The following is a 25,181-nucleotide window of genomic DNA, read 5'->3' as shown; positions in this document are numbered from 1 at the left end:
CCACCAGTTCCCCAGTCCTCAAGTGCTGATGAGAACAGTTTTGCAGGGGAAAATAAACACTGGTAGATCAATGGGTCGTGTGTGTGCGTGTGTGCGTGCATGTGGGCAAGCTTGTGTGTCTCTCTCTGTGTTTGACTGGGTGGGGATGTTAATGTGGAGTTGTACAGCTAGTTTGGAGAGCAGTAGATTGGCCACTGATTGCTTTGGGCTCTAGTTCAATCAGGCTGTGAGGAACCCTTTTCCCTCCCCCTCCTTGAGTTATTTGGCAGTATGACCGGTGGCACCATGTCAGCACCGACTGGTGCAGCACACAGCCATGCAGGGAGGCCATCTGCTAGTGGGACACAAGATGGTACTGGAACATGGTACGCTATAGGCACAAGGAAAACACTAGGAAGACGCAGGAAGACACAGGGAACAGTACACTATAGACTCAGTGAAGACAGGGAACAGTACACTATAGACACAGTGAAGACAGGGAACAGTACACTATAGACACAAGGAAGACAGGGAACAGTACACTATAGACACAGGGAACAGTACACTATAGACACAGGGAACAGTACACTATAGACACAGGGAACAGTACACTATAGACACAGGGAAGACACAGGGACCAGTACACTTTAGACACAGGGAAGACACAGGAAACAGTACACTATAGACACAGGGAAGACACAGGGACCAGTACAATTTAGACACAGGGAAGACACAGGGAACAGTACACTATAGACACAGGGAAGACACAGGGAACAGTACACTATAGACACAGGGAACAGTACACTATAGACACAGGGAAGACACAGGGAACAGTACACTATAGACACAGGGAACAGTACACTATAGACACAGGGAAGACACAGGGAACAGTACACTATATACACAGGGAAATCAAATCAAAATCAAATCAAATTTATTTGTCACATACACATGGTTAGCAGATGTTAATGCGAGTGTAGCGAAATGCTTGTGCTTCTAGTTCCGACAATGCAGTAATAACCAACAAGTAATCTAACTAACAATTCCTAAACTACTGTCTTATACACAGTGTAAGGGGATAAAGAATATGTACATAAGGATATATGAATGAGTGATGGTACAGAGCAGCATAGGCAAGATACAGTAGATGGTATCGAGTACAGTATATACATATGAGATGAGTATGTAAACAAAGTGGCATAGTTAAAGTGGCTAGTGATACATGTATTACATAAGGATGCAGTCGATGATATAGAGAACAGTATATACGTATGCATATGAGATGAATAATGTAGGGTAAGTAACATTATATAAGGTATCATTGTTTAAAGTGGCTAGTGATATATTTACATAATTTCCCATCAATTCCCATTATTAAAGTGGCTGGAGTTGAGTCAGTGTCAGTGTGTTGGCAGCAGCCACTCAATGTTAGTGGTAGCTGTTTAACAGTCTGATGGCCTTGAGATAGAAGCTGTTTTTCAGTCTCTCGGTCCCAGCTTTGATGCACCTGTACTGACCTCGCCTTCTGGATGATAGCGGGGTGAACAGGCAGTGGCTCGGGTGGTTGATGTCCTTGATGATCTTTATGGCCTTCCTGTAACATCGGGTGGTGTAGGTGTCCTGGAGGGCAGGTAGTTTGCCCCCGGTGATGCGTTGTGCAGACCTCACTACCCTCTGGAGAGCCTTACGGTTGAGGGCAGAGCAGTTGCCGTACCAGGCGGTGATACAGCCCGCCAGGATGCTCTCGATTGTGCATCTGTAGAGGTTTGTGAGTGCTTTTGGTGACAAGCCGAATTTCTTCAGCCTCCTGAGGTTGAAGAGGCGCTGCTGTGCCTTCTTCACGATGCTGTCTGTGTGAGTGGACCAATTCAGTTTGTCTGTGATGTGTATGCCGAGGAACTTAAAACTTGCTACTCTCTCCACTACTGTTCCATCGATGTGGATAGGGGGGTGTTCCCTCTGTTGTTTCCTGAAGTCCACAATCATCTCCTTAGTTTTGTTGACGTTGAGTGTGAGGTTATTTTCCTGACACCACACTCCGAGGGCCCTCACTTCCTCCCTGTAGGCCGTCTCGTCATTGTTGGTAATCAAGCCTACCACTGTTGTGTCGTCCGCAAACTTGATGATTGAGTTGGAGGCGTGCGTGGCCACGCAGTCGTGGGTGAACAGGGAGTACAGGAGAGGGCTCAGAACGCACCCTTGTGGGGCCCCAGTGTTGAGGATCAGTGGGGAGGAGATGTTGTTACCTACCCTCACCACCTGGGGGCGGCCCGTCAGGAAGTCCAGTACCCAGTTGCACAGGGCGGGGTCGAGACCCAGGGTCTCGAGCTTGATGACGAGCTTGGAGGGTACTATGGTGTTGAATGCCGAGCTGTAGTCGATGAACAGCATTCTCACATAGGTATTCCTCTTGTCCAGATGGGTTAGGGCAGTGTGCAGTGTGGTTGAGATTGCATCGTCTGTGGACCTATTTGAGCGGTAAGCAAATTGGAGTGGGTCTAGGGTGTCAGGTAGGGTGGAGGTGATATGGTCCTTGACTAGTCTCTCAAAGCACTTCATGATGACGGAAGTGAGTGCTACGGGGCGGTAGTCGTTTAGCTCAGTTATCTTAGCTTTCTTGGGAACAGGAACAATGGTGGCCCTCTTGAAGCATGTGGGAACAGCAGACTGATATAGGGATTGATTGAATATGTCCATAAACACACCAGCCAGCTGGTCTGCGCATGCTCTGAGGGCGCGGCTGGGGATGCCGTCTGGGCCTGCAGCCTTGCGAGGGTTAACACGTTTAAATGTTTTACTCACCTCGGCTGCAGTGAAGGAGAGACCGCATTTTTCCGTTGCAGGCAGTGTCAGTGGCACTGTATTGTCCTCAAAGCGGGCAAAAAAAGTTATTTAGTCTGCCTGGGAGCAAGACATCCTGGTCCGTGACTGGGCTGGATTTCTTCCTGTAGTCCGTGATTGACTGTAGACCCTGCCACATGCCTCTTGTGTCTGAGCCGTTGAATTGTGACTCTCTTTGTCTCTGTACTGACGCTTAGCTTGTTTGATAGCCTTACGGAGGGAATAGCTGCATTGTTTGTATTCAGTCATGTTACCAGACACCTTGCCCTGATTGAAAGCAGTGGTTCGCGCTTTCAGTTTCACGCGAATGCTGCCATCAATCCAAGGTTTCTGGTTAGGGAATGTTTTAATCGTTACTATGGGAACGACATCTTCAACGCACGTTCTAATGAACTCGCACACCGAATCAGCGTATTCGTCAATGTTGTTATTTGACGCAATACGAAACATGTCCCAGTCCACGTGATGGAAGCAGTCTTGGAGTGTGGAGTCAGCTTGATCGGACCAGCGTTGGACAGACCTCAGAGTGGGAGCTTCTTTTTTTAGCTTTTGTCTGTAGGCAGGTATCAGCAAAATGGAGTCGTGGTCAGCTTTTCCGAAAGGGGGGCGGGGCAGGGCCTTATATGCGTCGCGGAAGTTAGAGTAACAGTGATCCAAGGTTTTTCTGCCCCTGGTTGCGCAATCGATATGCTGATAAAATTTAGGGAGTCTTGTTTTCAGATTAGCCTTGTTAAAATCCGCAAGAACGATGAATGCAGCCTCCGGATAAATGGTTTCCAGTTTGCAAAGAGTTAAATAAAGTTTGTTCAGAGCCATCGATGTGTCTGCTTGGGGGGGGATATATACGGCTGTGATTATAATCGAAGAGAATTCTCTTGGTAGATAATGCGGTCTACATTTGATTGTGAGGAATTCTAAATCAGGTGAACAGAAGGATTTGAGTTCCTGTATGTTTCTTTCATCGCACCATGCCTCGTTAGCCATAAGGCATACACCCCCACCCCTCTTCTTACCAGAAAGGTGTTTGTTTCTGTCGGCGCGATGTGTGGAGAAACCCGCTGGCTGCACCGCATCTGAGAGCGTCTCTCCAGTGAGCCATGTTTCCGTGAAGCACAGAACGTTACAGTCTCTGATGTCCCTCTGGAATGCTACCCTTGCTCGGATTTCATCAACCTTGTTGTCAAGAGACTGGACATTGGCAAGAAGAATGCTAGGAAGTGGGGCACGATGTGCCCGTCTCCGTAGTCTGACCAGAAGACCGCCACGTTTCCCTCTTTTTCGGAGTCGTTTTTTTGGGTCGCTGCATGCGATCCATTCCGTTGTCTTGTTTGTAAGGCAGAACACAGGATCCGCGTCGCGAAAAACATATTCTTGGTCGTACTGATGGTGAGTTGACGCTGATCTTATATACAGTAGTTCTTCTCGGCTGTATGTAATGAAACCTAAGATGACCTGGGGTACTAATGTAAGAAATAACACGTAAAATAACAAAAAACTGCATAGATTCCTAAGAACGCGAAGCGAGGCGGCCATCTCTGTCGGCGCCGGAAGTAGGATGGGAAGACACAGGGAACAGTACACTTTAGACACAGGGAAGACACAGGGAACAGTACACTATAGACACAGGGAAGACACATGGAACAGTGCACTATAGACACAGGGAAGACACAGGGAACAGTACACTATAGACACAGGGAACAGTACACTATAGACACAGGGAAGACACAGGGAACAGTACACTATATACACAGGGAAGACACATGGAACAGTACACTATAGACACAGGGAAGACACAGGGAACAGTACACTATAGACACAGGGAAGACACAGGGAACAGTACACTATAGACACAGGGAACAGTACACTATAGACACAGGGAAGACACAGGGAACAGTACACTATATACACAGGGAAGACACAGGGAACAGTACACTGTAGAAACAGGGAAGACAGGCTCTCCATTCCCTGTTGTTGAAGTGTCAGTGCTTTTAACTAACAAGGTGGTAAAATTAGGTTATTATAACATAGCTAGTTGAGAACAGAATATGTTCCTTGGGCAAGTTATCACCTCTCTAATAAAGGGCTGGTGAAGTCACCTTACATGGCAGCTTGGCTGACAGCAGGGTACACTAGATCAATGTTAATATTTTACTGTATTACAAAATCAACTCCATATAGTTGGACAAAGACTGTAATGCAATTGGTCCAGAGTGGCCGATATCTGTTTTCTCCACAGACTGGAAGAGGATAGATAGTGTACACAAACTCCTGCTTGATGGGCCAAATGGTTCCGCCCTAATGTTCTTTGAGGTCTCTACCAAGTGTTGCATGACCAGCAGGTGTGTGTGTGTGTGTTCTGTAATCTGTATGTATTTATATAGGCCTCCTTGCCCAGCGTGTGCACTGGGGGGTAGCTCATTTATTTCTAACGGAATCTCAGTGTGGCTGGCTGCCCATTGTATGACAAGGCTGTCTGAGGTAGTGCCAGGTGCTCAACTAGACTCCTGGCCCTAAACCCAGTCTCTGCTCACCATCACGCAGTCACACTCTAGGTGGTTGGAGAACCACAACTACTATTGGCAGCCGCTCTCTTTTAACCTACAACTTACTGTAATTATAAAGTATTCCAACTTGGAGTGATAGCCTAATTGAAACAAGGATGAGAGGAGGTAGTGTCACGTTTTTCTAACCATACCTACAAAGACATGACCAAATAGTTTAAACAAAATGGTGCAACCAGTTTCACAGAAGGTCGGCATTCACAGGAAAAGGATAGAGAAGACAAAATGGAGGGAAGAGGCAGGATTAGGGTGGGCTGTGTTTAGTGGTTAGGTTACCCCTTGGCCCGTCTGGCTAACACATGCTCTGATGTATTGGGATGATGAGGGACTGTGCTTTGTGATGTGGGCCCCTGTCTGCAGGGCCACAGTGTGCCCTGTCTGCCTGTGTTGAGAGGATTACTGCTGCAGTGAGTATGCTCCTGCTCTATCCTCAGGCTGGGAGTGAAGAGGAGAGAAAGAGAGGCTCCATCGGGCCCAGCAGTCAGACGGAATCAAATCCAGGGTTAAGACACCGTGTCCAGGGGGCTCCGCCTTTCAAGTGGGCTGTGGGATTCTGCTCTGGAGCGAGGGATCAGATGGCGAGAGGGAGGGAGAGAGTAGGAGGTGCAGGGTTCAGCTCAACGGACAGGCCTGCAGGGCAGGCTAGCTGGGATAGCTTAAATATGTTAGCGCTCCTTGCAGAGCACAGAGCTTCACGAACGCACAGTCACTGAGCTCTCCCTCTGCTCCCATTCCATCGGTCTTCCTCTCTGTTTCTCTATCTCTATCTCTCTCCCTTTCTTTCTCCCTCCCCGTCAACCCTCTGCCTCATTCTCTCCCTCCTTTATCTCCCTCTATTTCTGCATGCCAGTAGAGGTTGTAGTATGGGGCCTGCTGGTTTGGAGGATTTAAGAGTAGAAAGCGGTGTCAGGTACACTGGTTCAAGGAAAGAGACTGTCAGGATTACTTTACAAAAATACTGTAGAGGAGGAATTACGTGGGGCTGATGGATGAGAGGGAGAGCCAATGTGATATAAGGAAGAGGGAGGATGTGGAGAAGAGTGAGAAAGAGAGGGAGAAAACTAGTTTAGCAGATTGTGTGGTGTGTGTGTGTGTGCATATGGATTGTCCTGCAAAATCACCTAATGTTCATAGCAACTTAAAGTAACTGTCCAGTGAAAATGTAACTTTTAAAAGTTAATATTTTGTTAATAATGTTGTTCTATACTCGTAAAAACATACCTATACTCGTAAAACATACATTTGAGAAAACTCACTTCAAAAACCCCATCTCAAACAGACCATTTAAAAAATGCTTGCTGTTCCTCATAAAGGATGATGTCATCCTACTGAGGAGGATGAGCTGGCCAATCAGCAGTCTACTCTCATTAAGTTTGCCCAAACCACACCATTCCAACACATTAAAGCTGTTTTCAAACTATTTAACTACCATTTAACTCATATTGCAATTAATTATAGGTAATGTATCATAGATATCTGGAAACACTGAACAGTTACTTTAACAACAATGCTTAAAACATCAGTTCCACCAGGTTGTTTGTGCGCTAACTAATCATGCTTTCACAACACTCCAAAGCTAGGAGACTCTTTACACAGAAAAGGAAGGGGAAAGTGATACCTAGCAGTTGCACAACTTCCACGTGTAACCCATCCCTTCTGAATCAGAGAGGTGTGGGGGGCTGCATTAATTGACATCATCAGCACTTGGGAAGCAGTTGTTGTTAGGGTTTTTTCCAACTTGCCGGCTCTGGGATTTGAACCAGCAACTTTTCGGTTACTTTCCCAACACTCTTAACCGCTAGGCTACCTAGAGTTCTCATGGTTCAGTATTTGTTCCTGTCTCAAGTAAATGCAGCCATGTTTTTGTGTCCCACAAGGCATGCCTTTTATCATGCAACATGGGAACAGCTGTTTCTCATCAGGCCCCAGTCACTTAGCCAATAAGCTATCCAGCAGGTCAGTCATGTGCAGGCCTTTAGACTGCCTGTAGTCAGCCAGTGTTCTCCTTGGTCGCTGGATCAGATCAGAGGGGCCGGGGTGATCACACATGAGACCGGAAGAGTCAGGCCAAAATGTATCCAATTAGAGGGTCATCCCAATTTGTTCTCCCATGTCCACGCTGCTCATCAGGCATCTCACCCTCCAGTGAGGCGGTCTGCCTGAGAGGAGAGAGCTGGGGCCATCTGGGAGTGATTACCCATGCTGTACTTCTCATTGTTCCGTGTTTGCTTTCCGTGAGGCTGAGCGCTGGGCTCTGCTCTCTCTCTCTCCCTGTTCTGTTGGCTGGGCTCCCCTGGCCTGGCGTGTTCAGGGTTTAATCCTGTGTTATTTATGACTGGTAATGATGGACAGAGTTGGCTGGTACGCAGGCCAAATTAGCACAATTTAGATGCTTCATCAGGAGCAGGAGTCTGCTCAGGGATACGTAAAGAGAGATGCAAAAATATTCCCCTCTCGCACTCTCTATAGTTCTCTCTTTCTCTGTCTCATTCTCTCTCTATTGTTGTTTTACTCTCATTTTCTCTCTCTCTGGTGCTCTCTAATTTTCTCTCGTTCTATTTCCCTCCCTCTTATTTTTCGATGGTCTCAATCCATCCATCCATCCCCCTCTCCATCTCTCTCTTTACCTCTCTCTCGCCATCTCTGTCTTTACCTCTCTCTCGCCATCTCTGTCTTTACCTCTCTCTCGCCATCTCTGTCTTTACCTCTCGCTCACCATCTGTCTTTACCTCTCTCTCGCCATCTCTGTCTTTACCTCTCTCTCGCCATCTCTGTCTTTACTTCTCTCTCACCATCTCTGTCTTTACCTCTCTCTCGCCATCTGTCTTTACCTCTCTCTCGCCATCTCTGTCTTTACCTCTCTCTCGCCATCTCTGTCTTTGCCATCTACATTCACTGCATCTCATCTTCTCCCATTTCCAATTTCAGCAGGGGCCCTGCTAGTGTGTCTAGATCTAAGATTACACCAGTGTACATTTTGGAGCATGTTGTGGGGTCTGGAGTCCTGTCCCACTAATCATATCTGTGTTCCTTGTGATGCTGCTGGGAGCTGGCAGCCAGAGGAGACAGGAAAGGGTTGTCTGTGGCCCATGACTGGAAAACTGACCATTCTGCCTGCCATTTTGGGGGAGATGTGAGTTTTCTTTGTATCCAGTTCAGCCTCACATGTGGAGAGTTGAGGAATTGCGGTGGTAGTTTTCCATTTTCTCCCGGCAGAGCTCAGTGTTCTCTGAGCTGAGTCTCTCCTGTCTGGGCTAGTTTGCACTGCTGTGTGGTAGCAGCTCCCCGTCTTCATTACTGTCACAGCCATTAGGACACACCGACAAGACTGCCAGCCATGGTCTTCTAATATGACGTCTCAGCAGCTGTTCCCAATATCCCTCATTCCCTAAATGAACATACAGTACCAGTCAAAAGTTTGGACACACCTACTCATTCAAGGGTTTTTCTTTATTTGTACTATTTTCTACATTGTAGAATAATAGTGAAGACATCCAAACCATGAAATAAACACATATGGAATCATGTAGTAACCAGAAAAGTGTTAAACAAATAAAATTATATATTTTATATTTGAGATTCTTCAAAGTACCCACCCTTTGCCTTGATGACAGCTTTGCACACTCTTGGCATTCTCTCAACCAGCTTCAAATGGAATGATTTTCCGACAGTCTTGAAGGAGTTCCCATATATGCTGAGCACTTATTGGCTGCTTTTCCTGCGGTACAACTCATCCCAAACCATCTCATTTGGGTTGAGGTTGGGTGATAGTGGAGGCCAGGTCATCTAGTGATAGTGGAGGCACTCCATCCTTCTTGGTCAAATAGACCATACACAGCCCAGAGGTGTGTTTTGTCATTGTTCTGTTGAAAAACAAATTATAGTCCCGCTATGCTGTGGTAGCCATGCTGGTTAAGTGCACCTTGAATTCTAAATAAATCACAGACAGTGTCACCAGCAAAGCACTCCACACCATCACACCTCCTCCTCCATGCTTCACGGTGGGAACTACATATGCGGAGATCATCTGTTCACCTACTCTGCATTTTACAAAGACATGGCGTTGGAACCAAAATCTCAATTTTGGACTCATCAGACCAGAGGACAGATTTCCACCGGTCTTATTATTGGTGTCCTTTAGTAGTGGTTTCTTTGCAGTAATTCGACCATAAAGGCCTGATTCATGCAGTCTCCTCTGAACAGTTGATGTTGAGATGTGTATTTTACTTGAACTCTGTGAAGCATTTGTTTGGGCTGCAATCTGAGGTGCAGTTAACTCTAATGAACTTATCCTCTGCAGCAGAGGTAACGCTGGGTCTTCCTTTCCTGTGGCGGTCCTCCAGTGAGCCAGTTTCATCATAGCACATCATGTTTTTTGCGACTGCACTTGAAAAAACATTCAACCTATTGTAATTTTCCGCATTGACTGACCTTTATGTCCGTCGTTTATCTTTGCTTATTTGAGCTGTTCTTGCCATAATTTGGACTTTTACCAAATAGGTCTATCTTCTGTATACCACGCCTACCTTGTCAAAACACAACTGATTGGCTCAAGCACATTAAGAAGGAAATAAATTCCACAAATTAACTTGAATGCATTCCAGGTGACTACCTCATGAAGCTGGTTGAGAGAATGCCAAGAGTGTGCAAAGCTGTCATCAAGGCAAAGGGTGGCTACTTTGAAGACTCTCAAATAAAAATATATTTTGAAATTGTTTAACACTTTTTTGGTTACTACATGTTTCCATATGTGTTATTTCATAGTTTTGATGTCTTCATTAATAGTCTACAATGTAAAAAATAGTAAAAAATAAATAAAGAAGAGTCCTTGAATGGGTAGGTGTGTCCAAACGTTTGACTGGTACTGTATATACGGTATATGCACTGTTTAAGGGAGACGGAATAAATGGCCTGACTTGCCATGAGTGCTAGTGGCTGTTAATGAAAGCGCTGTAACGGATGGAGAGGGACTGGGAGTTGAAGGTTAGGGGGCGCAGAAGGGAGGTTCGGTACGATGTTCCTGAATCCAGAAAAGCCAAGGCTTCTCGCTCACTGTCAAACACTTTAATAAGCATTTGCTACTGGTATTACTCGTTCCCTCTCTGCCTGTCTCCTCCTTTGTCTTTATATCCCTTTATTTTGCTTTCCTACAACCTGTGATTTGGGAGGTTAAAGACATGCTCCGGAACTTTGGCAACGTCTAAGTATTTTTGAAACTTCGCACAATGGGCTGGATGTGTCAATGTGCAGTATGAGGTAGTACCCAATTTTCAGGGACCAGTTTTGGCTTGTGAGCGCAACTTTCAGAACTACTGTCCAAAAACATTATACAGAAGTACTGGATTATCCCTTTTGGCTGTGGAGTGTGAGTCCAAAATGAAGTGTTGTCTGTCTGGGCTTGGGGCTGTAAATGTCAGAGGTTCAAAGTGTACTTCACCCTAATGTAATTACCCCTCGGTCAGTGTTGTTGCTCTTAGAGCTACGCTAAACTGAATTTGCCTTCACAGCTACAGTGAAAAATAGCAGTGACAGATAACTGAGAATTTGACCTGGAAGAATCAATAGCAAATCATTCCAGTAAAAATGGTAAACAGCATTCCATTCAGTAGTCTCAGGTAAACACTCTGTTATTCAGTGGGACTCTAGCTGGTATAATTATGATGTCACACATGTATTTGTCATCAGGCTCCCGTGGCCACTAACACTGTAGACTATTTTGACAGACCTACATCATTTTGCTGCACCGATAAGGTTGTAGCGTCGCAAGCAACGTGAGTGAGTATGCAAATTCTATTCATACCCAAATGTCAGGCAATTCTGTGATTACTCTCATCTGCATACATCACTGGTGGTTTGCATAGATGGACTTACATGGCTTTTACAACATGCATGTTCCCTTGATAACCACCAGCTGTTAAATATGACAGTTAGACATTCTGGAAGACTCTAGAAAGTTTTTTTGTGATGAGTTCATGTAAAATTCATTTTTTGGCTGCAAGACATTATTCACTTTTTTAGTGTGCACACAAATTCAACCTAGACACAGAGGAATGTCTTACAATACAGTACAATGTAACATAATGTCATATTGTGTAATGAAATAAAATACAGTGCCTGGTACTGAAATGTGGCGTAATGTAATGTGCTGCAATGTAATCTATGCAGTGAAATGTAATGTAATGTAATCTGGTTTGTGGAGACTGTTGATTAAATGCTGGGAGCGAGGGGACTGGGGAAAAGGGAGGGGGGGGCATCATTAACTGTATTGGGAATAGAGCCTGCCAGCTTGTAGTCCTAAAACCTGGAAATAAGATACATCTGGTTTGTTCAGCCATTCCTATGGGGAAAATTAACGGGGAAAAATTAGGGTTTTGGGATAAACGCTGAAAATAAGTTCTGACGTTAACACAGGCTTATGAGATCTTATACGTTTTGTTCTATGAGATAATATCAGTCAGTTAACATGACCTTTATGCATTATGAAGCCTTTATGTGCTTTTTTAAATGAAGTAAATGCTTCAAAATTCACAAAGGGTGACGTTAACTGATGAAGATTATCTCATAGAACAAAACATATAATATCTCTTAACTTATTTTCGGCATTTATCCAACAACCATACAAAAACTGCATTAATTAGGCTTTGTCCAATGAACCATAGCAGAGTTAGTGCCTACAAAACGACACCATTACTATTGCTCTCTATAGAATGAAAAGAGCTGAGGAGAAGGGAGGGACAATTTCTCCAATTTATGAGAGCATGATGTCCCTCAGGGTGTAGTCGCTAACTCGCTGTACAGTCATCCACAACGGGCTGGGAAGACAATGACCGGGACTCTGGGATTGACTGAAACATCCTGGGCTGGGCTGAAATAGCTGCTCTATTTGTTCTACTCTTCTCCTTTCTTCTTTTGTCTTCTCTTCTCTTCCCATCTTTTCTCTTATTTTCCCATCTCTTCTCTAGGCCTCTGTTAGCTAGGTCAGTACGCCAGTATGTTCATCCCTTCTTCAAGTCCAATCAGTGTCTAAATATCACCAGGAGCAGATACAGTGGCTACGGTAACTCATTGTCTCAGTAGTCGAAACAGAGCCTCACACTATGATACCATTACCACTCCCCTCCACAGTCGTATATATTCGCTAACTACCATTACACTGTAATTGTGTCAGGCTGTTATTGCTGTGTGATTAGTGTGATTAGGGTTGCAAAGCTACCGATAGTTTACCAAAGTTTCAGGAATCTTCAGCAATTTAGGTAATTAACAGAAAATCTACGGCAATCTATCGTAACTTTGGTAATTTATACTTTAATAAAACTTGTTTTATTCATATAGAGTATTCATTTTTATATCTGCGTCCATATTGTCCACGAGTTTCTAGTAGATAGACTATATGGTTCAACAGAAAATAATCTAATCAAAAATGGCATTATTTTCAGTTAACTCTGCAACTCTTCCAACTATTGACTTCTTTCACAACTGTTTGAGGCCGAAACATTGACAACAAATACTGACATGGTAAAATAAATAAAATGTGCAAGTAAAGGATATTTCATGCTGAAACCCTCATATTGAACACCAACGTTTTTCACTAAGTTGATGGTTTATATTTAAGATCATGTTTTACAGCTTTGTCATTACATTTCTTCTTTGAAAATCATGTTATTTCATATATTTTACATGTAATAAAGCCACACAGAGGGCCAGAGATAATTAAAGACACCTTTGATAATCTGAAGTACCCAAAAGGGATTCTAGATGTCTTGTGATAGATTACATAAAATACTTGAATGATACCAGAATTTGGGAAGGTTACTGGTAAACTTCTAAAGTTTCCATTAATATACCCTCCCTTTGCAACCCTATGTATAATGTATCGAGATGTTGCGTTAATGGTCCTTAAACCTTTGAAGATGTTGAGTGTGTGTTTTTCACCTAGCTAGCTTGTTAATGGCTCTTGCGAAATATCCACCTATCTCTCTTGAAGTGTTTGATGAGCAAACATGGTATGGAAACATTAACTGGGGAGGTTGTATTTTGTTCGTGCTTACCTCACTTCAAACACAGTTCATGGGAGTCGTAAATGGGATTGTGATGCAAATGTTTGCTTGTGTGTTTGTACGTTCCCTCAGGGTTGGAGTGGAGAGTGACAGTGGAGCGGCAGGTGGGAGAGAGCTAGTCTAATCAGACAGAGAGAGTGGTAGTCCTATACCACTAAAGCACATCAGGGATTTGGCCCAGCCCCCCGAGACCACTTTACACTATAGCATTATATCATGTCCAGATACCTCAAGACTCTATCTATCTGTGATGGACATGATTGACTGCCTCTGCTCAGACTTCAGAGTTTTGTCATTACACATCGAGAGTCTGGTCATTATAGTCTTGAATATTTGACACGTATACCCTGTCCATTGGTGCATTAGTGAAACATTTTTTGCTGCTTTTTTTCTGTTTCATTTCAACCTGCAATGCTAACAGGTCATGAACCCCTCCTCTCTTCTGTTCCACAGTACTGCGTGATGACTTTAGACAGAACCCAGCGGATGTGATGGTGGCGGCGGGGGAACCTGCCGTACTGGAGTGCCAACCCCCCCGTGGGCATCCTGAGCCCACCATCTCATGGAGGAAAGACGGTACCAACATCAATGACAGGGATGAGCGCATCACGGTAAGACACAAGCTCCGTTAACCTCGGAGCACACTCTGTGTAGAGCATACACTGCACTGCGCTGGGCCTGCACGTCACACACACACACCACACACACACACACACACACACACACACACACACACACACACACACACACACACACACACACACACACACACACACACACACACACACACACACACACATACGCACGCGCACAAACACGGCCCACTGCTTGCTGGCGGAGCTCCAGGAAGATCCGTGTCTCTGTTGGCAGACGTGTGGCATAATGAAGAGAAACAAGTGCATCATCTATTTGACAAACATAATGAAATCATATTGCACTGTGGTTTGGCCAATCAATGTCTATTTGGAACAAAGGCTATCTGGGGAAGCGTGAAAAGGAATCAGGGGAGGGTGTGTGTGTGTATGCAAGCATGTTTGTTTGCTTGTTTGTCTGTATAGGGGACTTGTTAGTTGGGATCCAAGGCTTATCCTCCTCCGGATTGACAGTTAGTCTGTCTCTGAGGGACTCCAATGGACAGAGCAGCTCTCCTCTACACCAACAAGAGGGAGGTGGAGGAGAGAGAGAGGGCCTTCTGAAGGAAATGCAAAGGCTGCGCTGGCTTTGTACTTCTCTCTTTTCTCCTGATTTATGTCCAGGATATCATGAGGACCAACACCCATCTACCTACAGTATATAAATTAAAATACGAAGTCAAAATCAACTAAGGTCTTGTAGTGTCAAGTCAGGGAAGACATGTTGGCCCCAGTCCCTATAGCGCATGTGGTTTTCCATGGTGTACTGGCTCAGTGTGTAAACAGAAGGCCAGCTTGGTTTCTGCCTCATAGCTATAGCTCGGCTCATTGGACTAATGGGCCTGCAGATAAGACTGTTTCCTAATGAGTCCTCAGGCCCTGTAAACAACACAGCGCTGGTGATGAAGTGTTGTGTTTGTACTCTATTTCTAACACAACATCCACTCCCAAAGTTGTTGTTGTTTCTTAAACCACGGCGAGTTCTGGAGGTCTGTTCTGGCCAAGCTTGAAGTAAAGGGGTGAAGGACGTTTGGGGGAAGGTTTTGAGTGGGTGGGCATTGGAAAAGTGGCCAGTGGTGCAGAACAATGCATCAACATGCCTTTACTAGACTATGGGGATATTTTATATATGAATGCTTCCGCTCAGTGTTTGAGATCAATTGACACTCTTTACCATGGCACTTTGAGATTTATTTTAAACTGCAAAAACCTTACGCACCACTGCACTTTGTATACCAGGGTTGACTGGCCTTCTCTAGTCACTCGTAGGCTCAGTCACTGGTATACTTTTATTTACAAAGCCATTTTGGGTTTACTACCTTTTTATTTGGGCATTTTTATTGTTCAGAAATGTGGTGGGTCCTCTCTTCGTTCGCTTGACTTCATCCTGCTAACTGTTCTAAATGTCCGAACTGAATTTGGTTAAAGGGCTTTTATCTACTCTGCGCCATCGTCTTGAAACACATTACAAAATACTTTTAAACTGGAAGAACTTGGCCCGATTGGTGTTTTTAAATCACTGATGAAGGATTCTGAGGCTGATTCCCTGACCTGTCAATGTTTATAATTTGCTGTTTTATACTCATGTGAATTCAATGGTTTCTACTAGATTACTTGTAGTTTTTCATGTTGTCTGTCTGTAATTTTTTTGTAATGACTTGGTGCTGCCTATCTTGGCCAGAGCGCTCTTGAAAAAGAGATTTTAATCTCAATGAGCCCTTCCTGGTTAAATAAAGGTGAAATAAAATAAATAAAAACAGGAGTACTTCTAGATAGAGTACTATACTGTGGCATAACATCATATAACACCCTATATTGACTGTAGTGGGGTCAGGTTGGGTGGTGATGTGGCAGATGCATAAATAGAGAGAGAGGAGGAGGACAGGAGTGATGTATTTGCTGGTGTTGTTGTGGATCTGACGTTGAGAGAGCGAGTAGTCCCCTTCACCAATCTACCAGTTGTGAAACAGGGAAGGAACTCAGGGGGTATGCTATTTGGTTTAGAGCAGACCTAACTCACTCTATTTAATTAATAAAAACAGGAACATTTGGCTAGAAATTCAAAAGGAAATTATCTCAACATAGAAAAATGTCCTCCTGTGTGCTACCAATATCCCACGACTAGAATCCCCATAGTTAATTGAAGACAGCTTCTTCGTCCTGGAGGGGGAAATCAATCATTTCCAGGCACAGGGACATGTACTAGTCTGTGGCGACCTAAATGCAAGAACTGGACAATAACCTGACACCCTCAGAACACAGGGGGACAAATACCTACCTGGAGGTGACAGCATTCCCTCCCCCATATGCCCACCTAGGCACAACTGCGACAACATAACCAACAAAAACAGGTCACAACTTTTGCAGCTCTGTCACATGCTGGGTATGTACATAGTCAATGATAGACTTCGAGGTGACTCGAAGCCTAGCAGCAGTACTGTAGACTACTTTATCACTGACCTCTACCCTTGAGTCTCTCAGAGCGTTCACAGTCAGCCCACTGATACACCCTATCAGATCACATCAACATCACACTCTACTTGAACAGAGCAATACTCAATCATGAGGCATCAAAGCCAAATGAACTGAATAATATTAAGAAATGCTATAGATGGAAGGAAAGTAGTGTGGAAACATACCAAAAAACAATTGAGCAACAACAAATTCAATCCCTTTTAGATAACTTCCTGGACAAAACATTTCACTGTAATATTGAAGGTGTAAACTTGGCTGTAGAAAACCTAAACAGTATATTTGTTTATATATCAGCTTCCCTATCAAATCTAAAATTTTCAAGCAGAAAATCGAAGAAAATGAACAACAAGTACAAATGGTTTGATGAATAATCCAGAAACCTAAGAAAGAAATTGAGAAACCTATCCAACCTAAAACATAGAGAAACAGAAAACCTGAGCCTACACCTGCACTATGGTGAATCACTAAACCAATACAGAAAAACACTACAGAAAAAGAAGGAACAGTACATCAGAATTAATCTCAATGTAATTGAGTAATTCATAGGCTCTAACCACTTCTGGGAAAATTGGAAAACACTAAACAAACAACAACACGAAGAGTTATCTTTCCAAAATGGTGATGTATGGGTAAGCCACTTTTCCAATCTTTTTGGCCCTATAACAAAAAACAAACAGCAAAAACATTATACATGATCAAATACAAATCTTAGAATTAACTATTAAAGACTACCAGAACCCACTGGATTCTCAAATTACATTGAATGAATTACAGGACAAAATGCAATCCCTCCAACCCCAAAAGGCATGTGGTGGTATCCTCAATGAAATTATCAAATATACAAACCAAAAATTATTTAATTCTTAAACTCTTTCACATCACACTCACACACTCACACTGAATGTATCACACTCCTCTGACCTCTGTCCCCCATTAAATTCAGGGTAATGTGATGACACTTTAAAAGTTGCCAACACCACAGGGGGTGGAACATGAAACAGGTCCTGGCCCAGTGACCTCTGAGACCTCTGGGATTTGAAACCTGGCCACTGCCCTCTCCCCTCATCTCCCTTCCTCTGCCCCTTCCTCTCCCCTGCTCCCCCCTCCTCTCCTCTCCCCCTCATCTCCCTCTCCACTTTTATCCCCCCTATCCACTCCTATCCCCTTCCTCCCCCTCCTCTCCCCTTCCTCCCCCTCCTCTCCCCTTCCAATTCAATTCAAGGGCTTTATTGGCATGGAAAACGTATGTTAACATTGCCAATGCAAGTGAAGTAGATACACTCACAGAAGTTCCAAAAGAATAAAGACATTTCAAATGTCATATTATGTATATATACAGTGTTGTAACGATGTGCAAATAGTGAAAGTACAAAAGGGAAAATAAGTAAACATAAATATGGGTTGTATTTACAATGGTGTTTGTTCTTCACTGGTTGCCCTTTTCTTGTGGCAACAGGTCACAAATATTGTTGCTGTGATGGCACGCTGTGGTATTTCACCCAGTAGATATGGGAGTTTATCAAAATTGGGTTTGTTTTCAAATTCTTTGAAGATCTGTGTCTTTAATATTGTCAGGATGTGCAGGTTAGGAAGTGCATCTCAGTTTCCACCTCATTTTGTGGGCAGTGTGCATATAGCCTGTATTCTTTTGAGAGCCAGGTCTGCCTACGGCGGCCTTTCTCAATAGCAAGGCTATGCTCACTGAGTCTGTACATTGTCAACGCTTTCCTTAAGTTTGGGTCAGTCACAGTGGTCAGGTTTTCTTGCACTGTTTACTCTCTGTTTAGGGCCAAATAGCATTCTAGTTTGCTCTGTTTTTTGTTAATTCTTTCCAATGTGTCAAGTAATTATCTTTTTGTTTTCTCATGATTTGGTTTGGTCTAATTGTGTAGCTGTCCTGGGGCTCTGTGGGGTCTTTTTGTGTTTGTGAACAGAGCCCTAAGACCAGCTTGCACTGGTTATTCTCTCTGTAGGTGATGGCTTTGTTATGGAAGGTTTGCGAATCGACTCCTAGGTGGTTGTAGAATTTAGCAGCTCTTTTCTGTATTTTGATAATTAGCGGTTATTGGCCTAATACTGCTCTGCGTGCATTTTTTGGTGTTTTACCATGTACACAGAGGATATTTCTGCAGAATTATGCATGCAGAGTCTCAATTTGATGTTTGTCCCATTTTGTGAATTCTTGGTTGGTGAGCAGACCCTAGACCTCACAACCATAAAGGGCACTGGGTTCTATAACTGATTCAAGTATTTTCAGCCAGAGCGTGACAGAGCGTTCCTCTCCCCTCCTATCCCGTTCTTCCCTATCCTCTCCCCTCTTAACCCTCTCCTCCCTCTCCTCACCCCCTCCTCCCGCTCCTCTCCTCTCCCATCTTCTCCTCTCCCACTCTTCTCCTCCTGCTCTCCCTGTGTAACACATGATGACTTTTATGGCCTGGGAGAATATGTCAGTGTGAAGAGGGAAGGTCATCCTCCTCTCAGCAGGTTGCAGGTATTGTGAGGGCGAGAGGGGTAAGGGGGGACAAGAGGTGGTGAAGAGGGTTAGTATTTGTGTATGAGGCAGAGAAGGGGCCGGAGCTAGTCTGCTGTAAATCAAGCTGTGAGTAGATTAGCTATGACTGCTTGGCTGGTCTTCCCAGCATGGTTTACATACAAGAAGTTGTAACCTACTGGCCTGGCCACATCAGGACTCCTCCACTTCCCTCCTCTCTGACAGGCTCTGGTGCCTTATGATACCTCTCCACTCACTAACCAACGTCACTCTACACTGCACTTTACCACTGGGAAACAAGAAGCAGGGACTATAGAAAGGTTTTCCTTCACCCATCCTCACCCTAGTGTTTGAATAGCAATCCCTCTTTCAAGACATTTTAATGTTATTTGAACATTTCTGATGCATGATTTGGCTTTTACTTATCAGTTATGTTTGCAGAAACCCTGATTCCATATTGTCTGCACATAGGTTCTTCTTTGAAACTAGCATAATTCTCCAACCCAACCATCCAAAGTTATTTCCCATTACAACAATCCTGCTGCATGTCACAGTACAGGATCTCTAGGCTGGTGCTGTAGCAGTGTTCTCTGAGGCCTGAGATGTTGTGGGCTCACTGCTTCCTCTTTCAGTGGAAAACAACCTGTCAGGCACTGCCCTCCCTGCCACGCAGCCAGCCAGCCGGGGCAGCTGGGAATGCACACTGTTTGCTTCTTAAAGCTTTTGCCTTAAACCTACCAGATCTTTGTCTGGTCTCTATAGCAGTGGTCACCAACTGGTTGATCGCCATCTCCAAGGTCTTCATAGTCGATCACCAAACATTTCTGCAACAAACAACAATGATAAATCCTTTGCGTTCCTGCTTTGTTCGTTCGGTAAGTACTCTTGATTCAGCAGGCAAAGTGTTCCAATTTTGAACCATTTCATGTATCTAATTGTAGAACTCTGCATACCTGGCAGGCCCAGAGAGCAAGTCAAGTGCACCTATAGGCCTACTGCTGGCCAATCAGATCACCGTATCTGCACAGTTTTCTCGAGACATAGGCTGTAAAAAGAGGCCTCGAGTGCACAGCAAAGTTGATGCTGTGAAATTTCAAAACTGTTAAAACCATGACTAGAGAAAGTCTCAGTGAAAACAGCAAAGAGCTGCTGTTTTTATAAGTCAGTTGTTATTAAGCACTGTCAACCGTTTCTTCAACACTTTTATAAGCCATAAAATGTGCGTTCTCCCCACATTCCACTTGCACTAAAACCAGCACTGCAGCAGCAATGAAAGAGTATAGCAAAGTGTTACGATAGGCTTACGCTGTTATTGTTAGTGGCTTGTCTTTTTTAATATTGAGGAATATTTCACTTTCTCTGGTCATAAGAGTAACAACATGAATTGGTGCATGAGACAGAAATAATGCAGTGTGACTTGAGTTTTGTCATCAGCTGGAAGACTGTGTCCCCTCGGCGGAGGGAAGGAGAGCAGGGGACTGAGACGGGTGAGAGGCAGGGTTACTTCTGCTCCTTCCCACCCCTCAGACTGACCATCAGATGCAGGCCATCAGTCCAGTAAAATAAAAATGCTAATGATTATCACTCAGCTGTGCCTCACAAGTAATACAACAAATTACTATAATCTATTACCAGTGTGATCATGTACCAAACATTTTGAAGTATTATTTCGAAATGGTCTGAGAAGAACAACATTGCAATTCAAGCATAGACAGTATGCAGTGATAATGTATTGGGCATATAGTCAACTGCACAAACATTGCTAAATAACTGTTTTTAATAGGTTAAAATGTTGCATGTTTTTTAAGTCATTCTTTTTAATAAATCTGAGCGGTAGATCTCAGCTTGCTTGTGGACTTGCTTTTTGCTTTGATCTTGACTCAGAAAAGTTGGTGACCACTGCTCTGTAGTAATGTCAAATCAAATCAATATTTGTCACTTGCGCCGAATACAACAGGTGTAGTAGACCTTACAGTGAAATGCTTATTACAAGCCCTTAACCAACAATTCAGAGTTTAAAAAAAAGTAATTAAGGAAATATTTTCTAATTTTTAAAATAAAAAAATAACATTTAAATACAACGTACTACAATAAAATAACAACACAGAGGCTGTATACAGGGGGACCGGTACCGAGTCAATGTGTGGGGGTACAGGTTAGTCAAGGTAATTCAGGTACATGTCGGTGGGTGTAAAGTGAGTAGCAACAGCGTACCAAAGGGGGTCAATGCAAACAGTTTGGGTAGCCATTTGATTAACATTTAGAAGTCTTATGGCTTGGGGGTAGAAGCTGTCCTAGATGTAGTGCCTTATAAACCACAAATAATTTCTCCAAACCGCTTTTTGAGAGCCTTTCAAAGCATAACTTGCCTTATTCAGTGTGGTGTTATTTATATTTGGTTTATATAGGTATCTAGTTACAGATATGACTTTACAACTTCTACTTTTCTTCCCTCCATCTTTCAGATCCGCAGTGGGAAGCTGATGATCACCAACGCCAGGAAGAGTGACGCAGGGAAATACATTTGTGTGGGGACCAATATGGTGGGAGAAAGGGAGAGCGAAATTGCAGAACTGACTGTTCTAGGTAAGACCCTGTCTGTCTCTGTCTGTCTGTCTGTCTGTCTGTCTGTCTGTCTGTCTGTCTGTCTGTCTGTCTGTCTGTCTGTCTGTCTGTCTGTCTGTCTGTCTGTCTGTCCCTCTAGTAGAGTCTTTCTCCCTCTCCCTCCTCTCAGCCCCCTTCAGTGAGTCTTAGTTGTGTCAGTGAAGGTCAAAGAGTCTGCATGTCCCCTTGGTAAAGGTTTTTCTCCCTGGCACATAATCCAATAATGGAACAGGTTACATAACAATGGCCCCCAGCCATGCAGCTGTGAAGGCATTTCTCATGAATCCTAAACTCAGGGTGACCCTGTCTTCCCACCGTGACCCCTGCCACCCCCCAGCTGTCCTGGACCAGGTTGTATCCCCACCCTCATCCCCCACTCTCAATCATTCTTCCTGCTGCCAAGTGTCCCAGACCACTGACTCCTAGCCTGGTTCCCCTCTCCACCCCCACCTCCACCCTATGCTGTCCCCCTCTCTACCAGCACCCCACCCCCTCTCCAAACACTTCCATTGTAGCAGACATCTTATCATGGGAATGGGTAGGCTGGGCTGGGCTACTGGCCAGGGCACACCACACACATTTACAATGCCTAGTAAAAACTTCTAGGGCTAATAGAATAATACTGTGTATTGAATAAACAGATCTGTTTTCAAATGTGCTATGGGACCAATGTGAATAAAATGGCCCTAGTTTTAACAAGCCCTACTAGTTTTAAGTGGATTTAAGTTGTTTTCATTCACATAAATGAATGTGTTTTAGTGAAAACACTTTCACCCACTGTCCCAGTGGGTGAAAGAGGGTGAGACACGGGGGAATGTGGATGTGGTACATCCATCCCATGGAGAGAGAGTTACAGGGGCTAATGGTATTCAGAGGTAGCGTCTTTAGGTGCTTATCTAATAGCTTTGTATAAGCTTGATTTTGCAAGGGCTAAGGGTTGGAGATCCAAGCAAAACTGTCAGTCTATCACCAAACTTTAAAAACATTATGATTATGATCTTCTTCAGAGCGCCCAGGGTTTGTGAAGAGGCCCAGTAGTGTTATGGTGCTGGCAGATGAGAGTGTGGAGTTCCACTGTGAGGCACAGGGAGATCCGGTCCCCACTGTCCGCTGGAGGAAAGAGGATGCAGACCTACCCAAGGGGAGGTATGGATGGATTGCCCAGCAGTACTATACAGCCTTTATATTACGCTGTTACACGTCATAGACACATACTCTGATCAAATTTCATATGCACACTTAGGCTCGCATCTGGTCATGGAATTAGATGCGTGGTATATTACAGTGTGTATGCCATCATGTGAAGCTCCTTTGTCTCATCGTTATATCTCCCAGTCCCTTTCTCTCACACTGTGTGTATGTGTCTGTCTGTCTGTCTACAGGTATGAGATCCTAGAGGACCACACCCTGAGCGTACGAGATGTAAGACTGTCAGACGAGGGCTCCTACACATGTGTTGTGGAGAACATGGTGGGAAAGGCTGAGGCATCTGCTACACTGACCGTACACGGTCAGTACAACCTCCACCAACCGTCACCCAAGTCTGTTTGACATGAAAGGGCACAGACTATGTTTTTATTTTATTTTTTACCTTCATTTAACCAGGCAAGTCAGTTAAGAACAAATTCTTATTTTCAATGACGGCCTAGGAACAGTGGGTTAAACTGCCTGTTCAGGGGCAGAACAACAGATTTGTACCTTGTCAGCTCGGGGGTTTGAGCTTGCAACCTTCCGGTTACTAGGCCAATGCTCTAACCACTAGGCTACCCTGCCACAGACTGTATGCAGACTGTGTTTATGCTGTGCAGCTGTTGCTCTGACATTCATGAAACGTTAGATAAAGTGTGAAGAAGACAGCTGTTCTCAGAGCAGTTGGATATGTTACCTAACCCACACCAAAGAGTGTCATACCACTGCCCTGATTTATTTAGCATGGATCAGTTTACATTCATGTGTCGAGTCAAGCAGTTGCCAGAGTAACCGACTGAGTTGGGTTATCAGTTAAATGTGAGGTCATGTACAGTTGAAGTCGGAAGTTTACATACACTTAGGTTGGAGTCATTAAAACTCGTTTTTCAACCACTTCACAAATTTCTTGTTAACAAACTATAGTTTTGGCAAATCAGTTAGGACATCTACTTTGTGTAGGACACAGGTCATTTTTCCAACAATTGTTTACAGACAGATTATTTCACTGTATCACAATTCCAGTGGGTCAGAAGTTTACATACACTAAGTTGACTGTGCCTTTTAAACAGCTTGGAAAATTCAAGATAATTATGTCATGGCTTTGGAAGCTTCTGATAGGCAAATTGACATCATTTGAGTCAATTGGAGGTGTACCTGTGGATATGGTTCAAGGCCTACTTTCAAACTCAGTGCCTCTTTGCTTGACATCATGGGAAAATCAAAAGAAATCATCCAAGACCTCAGAAAAAAAATAGTAGACCTCCACTTTTTATTTATTTCACCTTTATTTAACCAGGTAGGCAAGTTGAGAACAAGTTCTCATTTACAATTGTGACCTGGCCAAGATAAAGCAAAGCAGTTCGACACATACAACGACACAGAGTTACACATGGAGTAAAACAAACATACAGTCAATAATACAGTATAAACAAGTCTATATGCGATGTGAGCAAATGAGGTGAGATAAGGGAGGTAAAGGCAAAAAAAGGCCATGGTGGCAAAGTAAATACAATATAGCAAGTACAACACTGGAATGGTAGATTTGCAATGGAAGAATGTGCAAAGTAGAAATAAAAATCATGGGGTGCAAAGGAGCAAAATAAATAAATATATTAAATACAGTAGGGAAAGAGGTAGTTGTTTGAGCTAAATTATAGGTGGGCTATGTACAGGTGCAGTAATCTGTGAGCTGCTCTGACAGTTGGTGCTTAAAGCTAGTGAGGGAGATAAGTGTTTCCAGTTTCAGAGATTTGTGTAGTTTGTTCCAGTCATTGGCAGCAGAGAACTGGAAGGAGAGGCGGCCAAAGAAATAATTGGTTTTGGGGGTGACTAGAGAGATATACCTGCTGGAGCGTGTGCCACAGGTAGGAGATGATATGGTGACCAGCGAGCTGAGATAAGGGGGGACTTTACCTAGCAGGGTCTTGTAGATGACATGGAGCCAGTGGGTTTGGCGACGAGTATGAAGCGAGGGCCAGCCAACAAGAGCGTACAGGTCGCAATGATGGGTAGTATATAGGGCTTTGGTGACAAAACGGATTGCACTGTGATAGACTGCATCCAATTTGTTGAGTAGGGTATTGGAGGCTATTTTGTAAATGACATCGCCAAAGTCGAGGATTGGTAGGATGGTCAGTTTTACAAGGGTATGTTTGGCAGCATGAGTGAAGGATGCTTTGTTGCGAAATAGGAAGCCAATTCTAGATTTAACTTTGGATTGGAGATGTTTGATATGGGTCTGGAAGGAGAGTTTACAGTCTAACCAAACACCTAAGTATTTGTAGTTGTCCACGTATTCTAAGTCAGAGCCGTCCAGAGTAGTGATGTTGGACAGGTGGGCAGGTGCAGGTAG

The 25,181-nt window shown here is 43.9% G+C and overlaps 1 protein-coding gene across 1 annotated transcript in view; it reads left to right on the top strand.

Annotated features, from left to right (window-relative positions):
* LOC135548371 (roundabout homolog 1-like) overlaps positions 1-25,181 on the top strand; it is a 190,196-nt gene that overhangs the window by 138,095 nt on the left and 26,920 nt on the right. Inside the window, exons 3-6 of the mRNA XM_064977904.1 lie at positions 13,892-14,049; positions 21,502-21,622; positions 22,648-22,786; positions 23,023-23,150. Coding sequence (XP_064833976.1) covers positions 13,892-14,049; positions 21,502-21,622; positions 22,648-22,786; positions 23,023-23,150 — 546 coding nt within the window. The remainder of the gene's footprint in view (positions 1-13,891; positions 14,050-21,501; positions 21,623-22,647; positions 22,787-23,022; positions 23,151-25,181) is intronic.

The sequence above is a fragment of the Oncorhynchus masou genome, chromosome 11 (genome assembly GCF_036934945.1).
Source record: "Oncorhynchus masou masou isolate Uvic2021 chromosome 11, UVic_Omas_1.1, whole genome shotgun sequence".
In the NCBI taxonomy this organism is placed as follows: Eukaryota; Metazoa; Chordata; class Actinopteri; order Salmoniformes; family Salmonidae; genus Oncorhynchus; species Oncorhynchus masou.
Note: the sequence above shows the minus strand (reverse complement) of the source record. Positions and strands in the feature narration are given on the sequence as shown.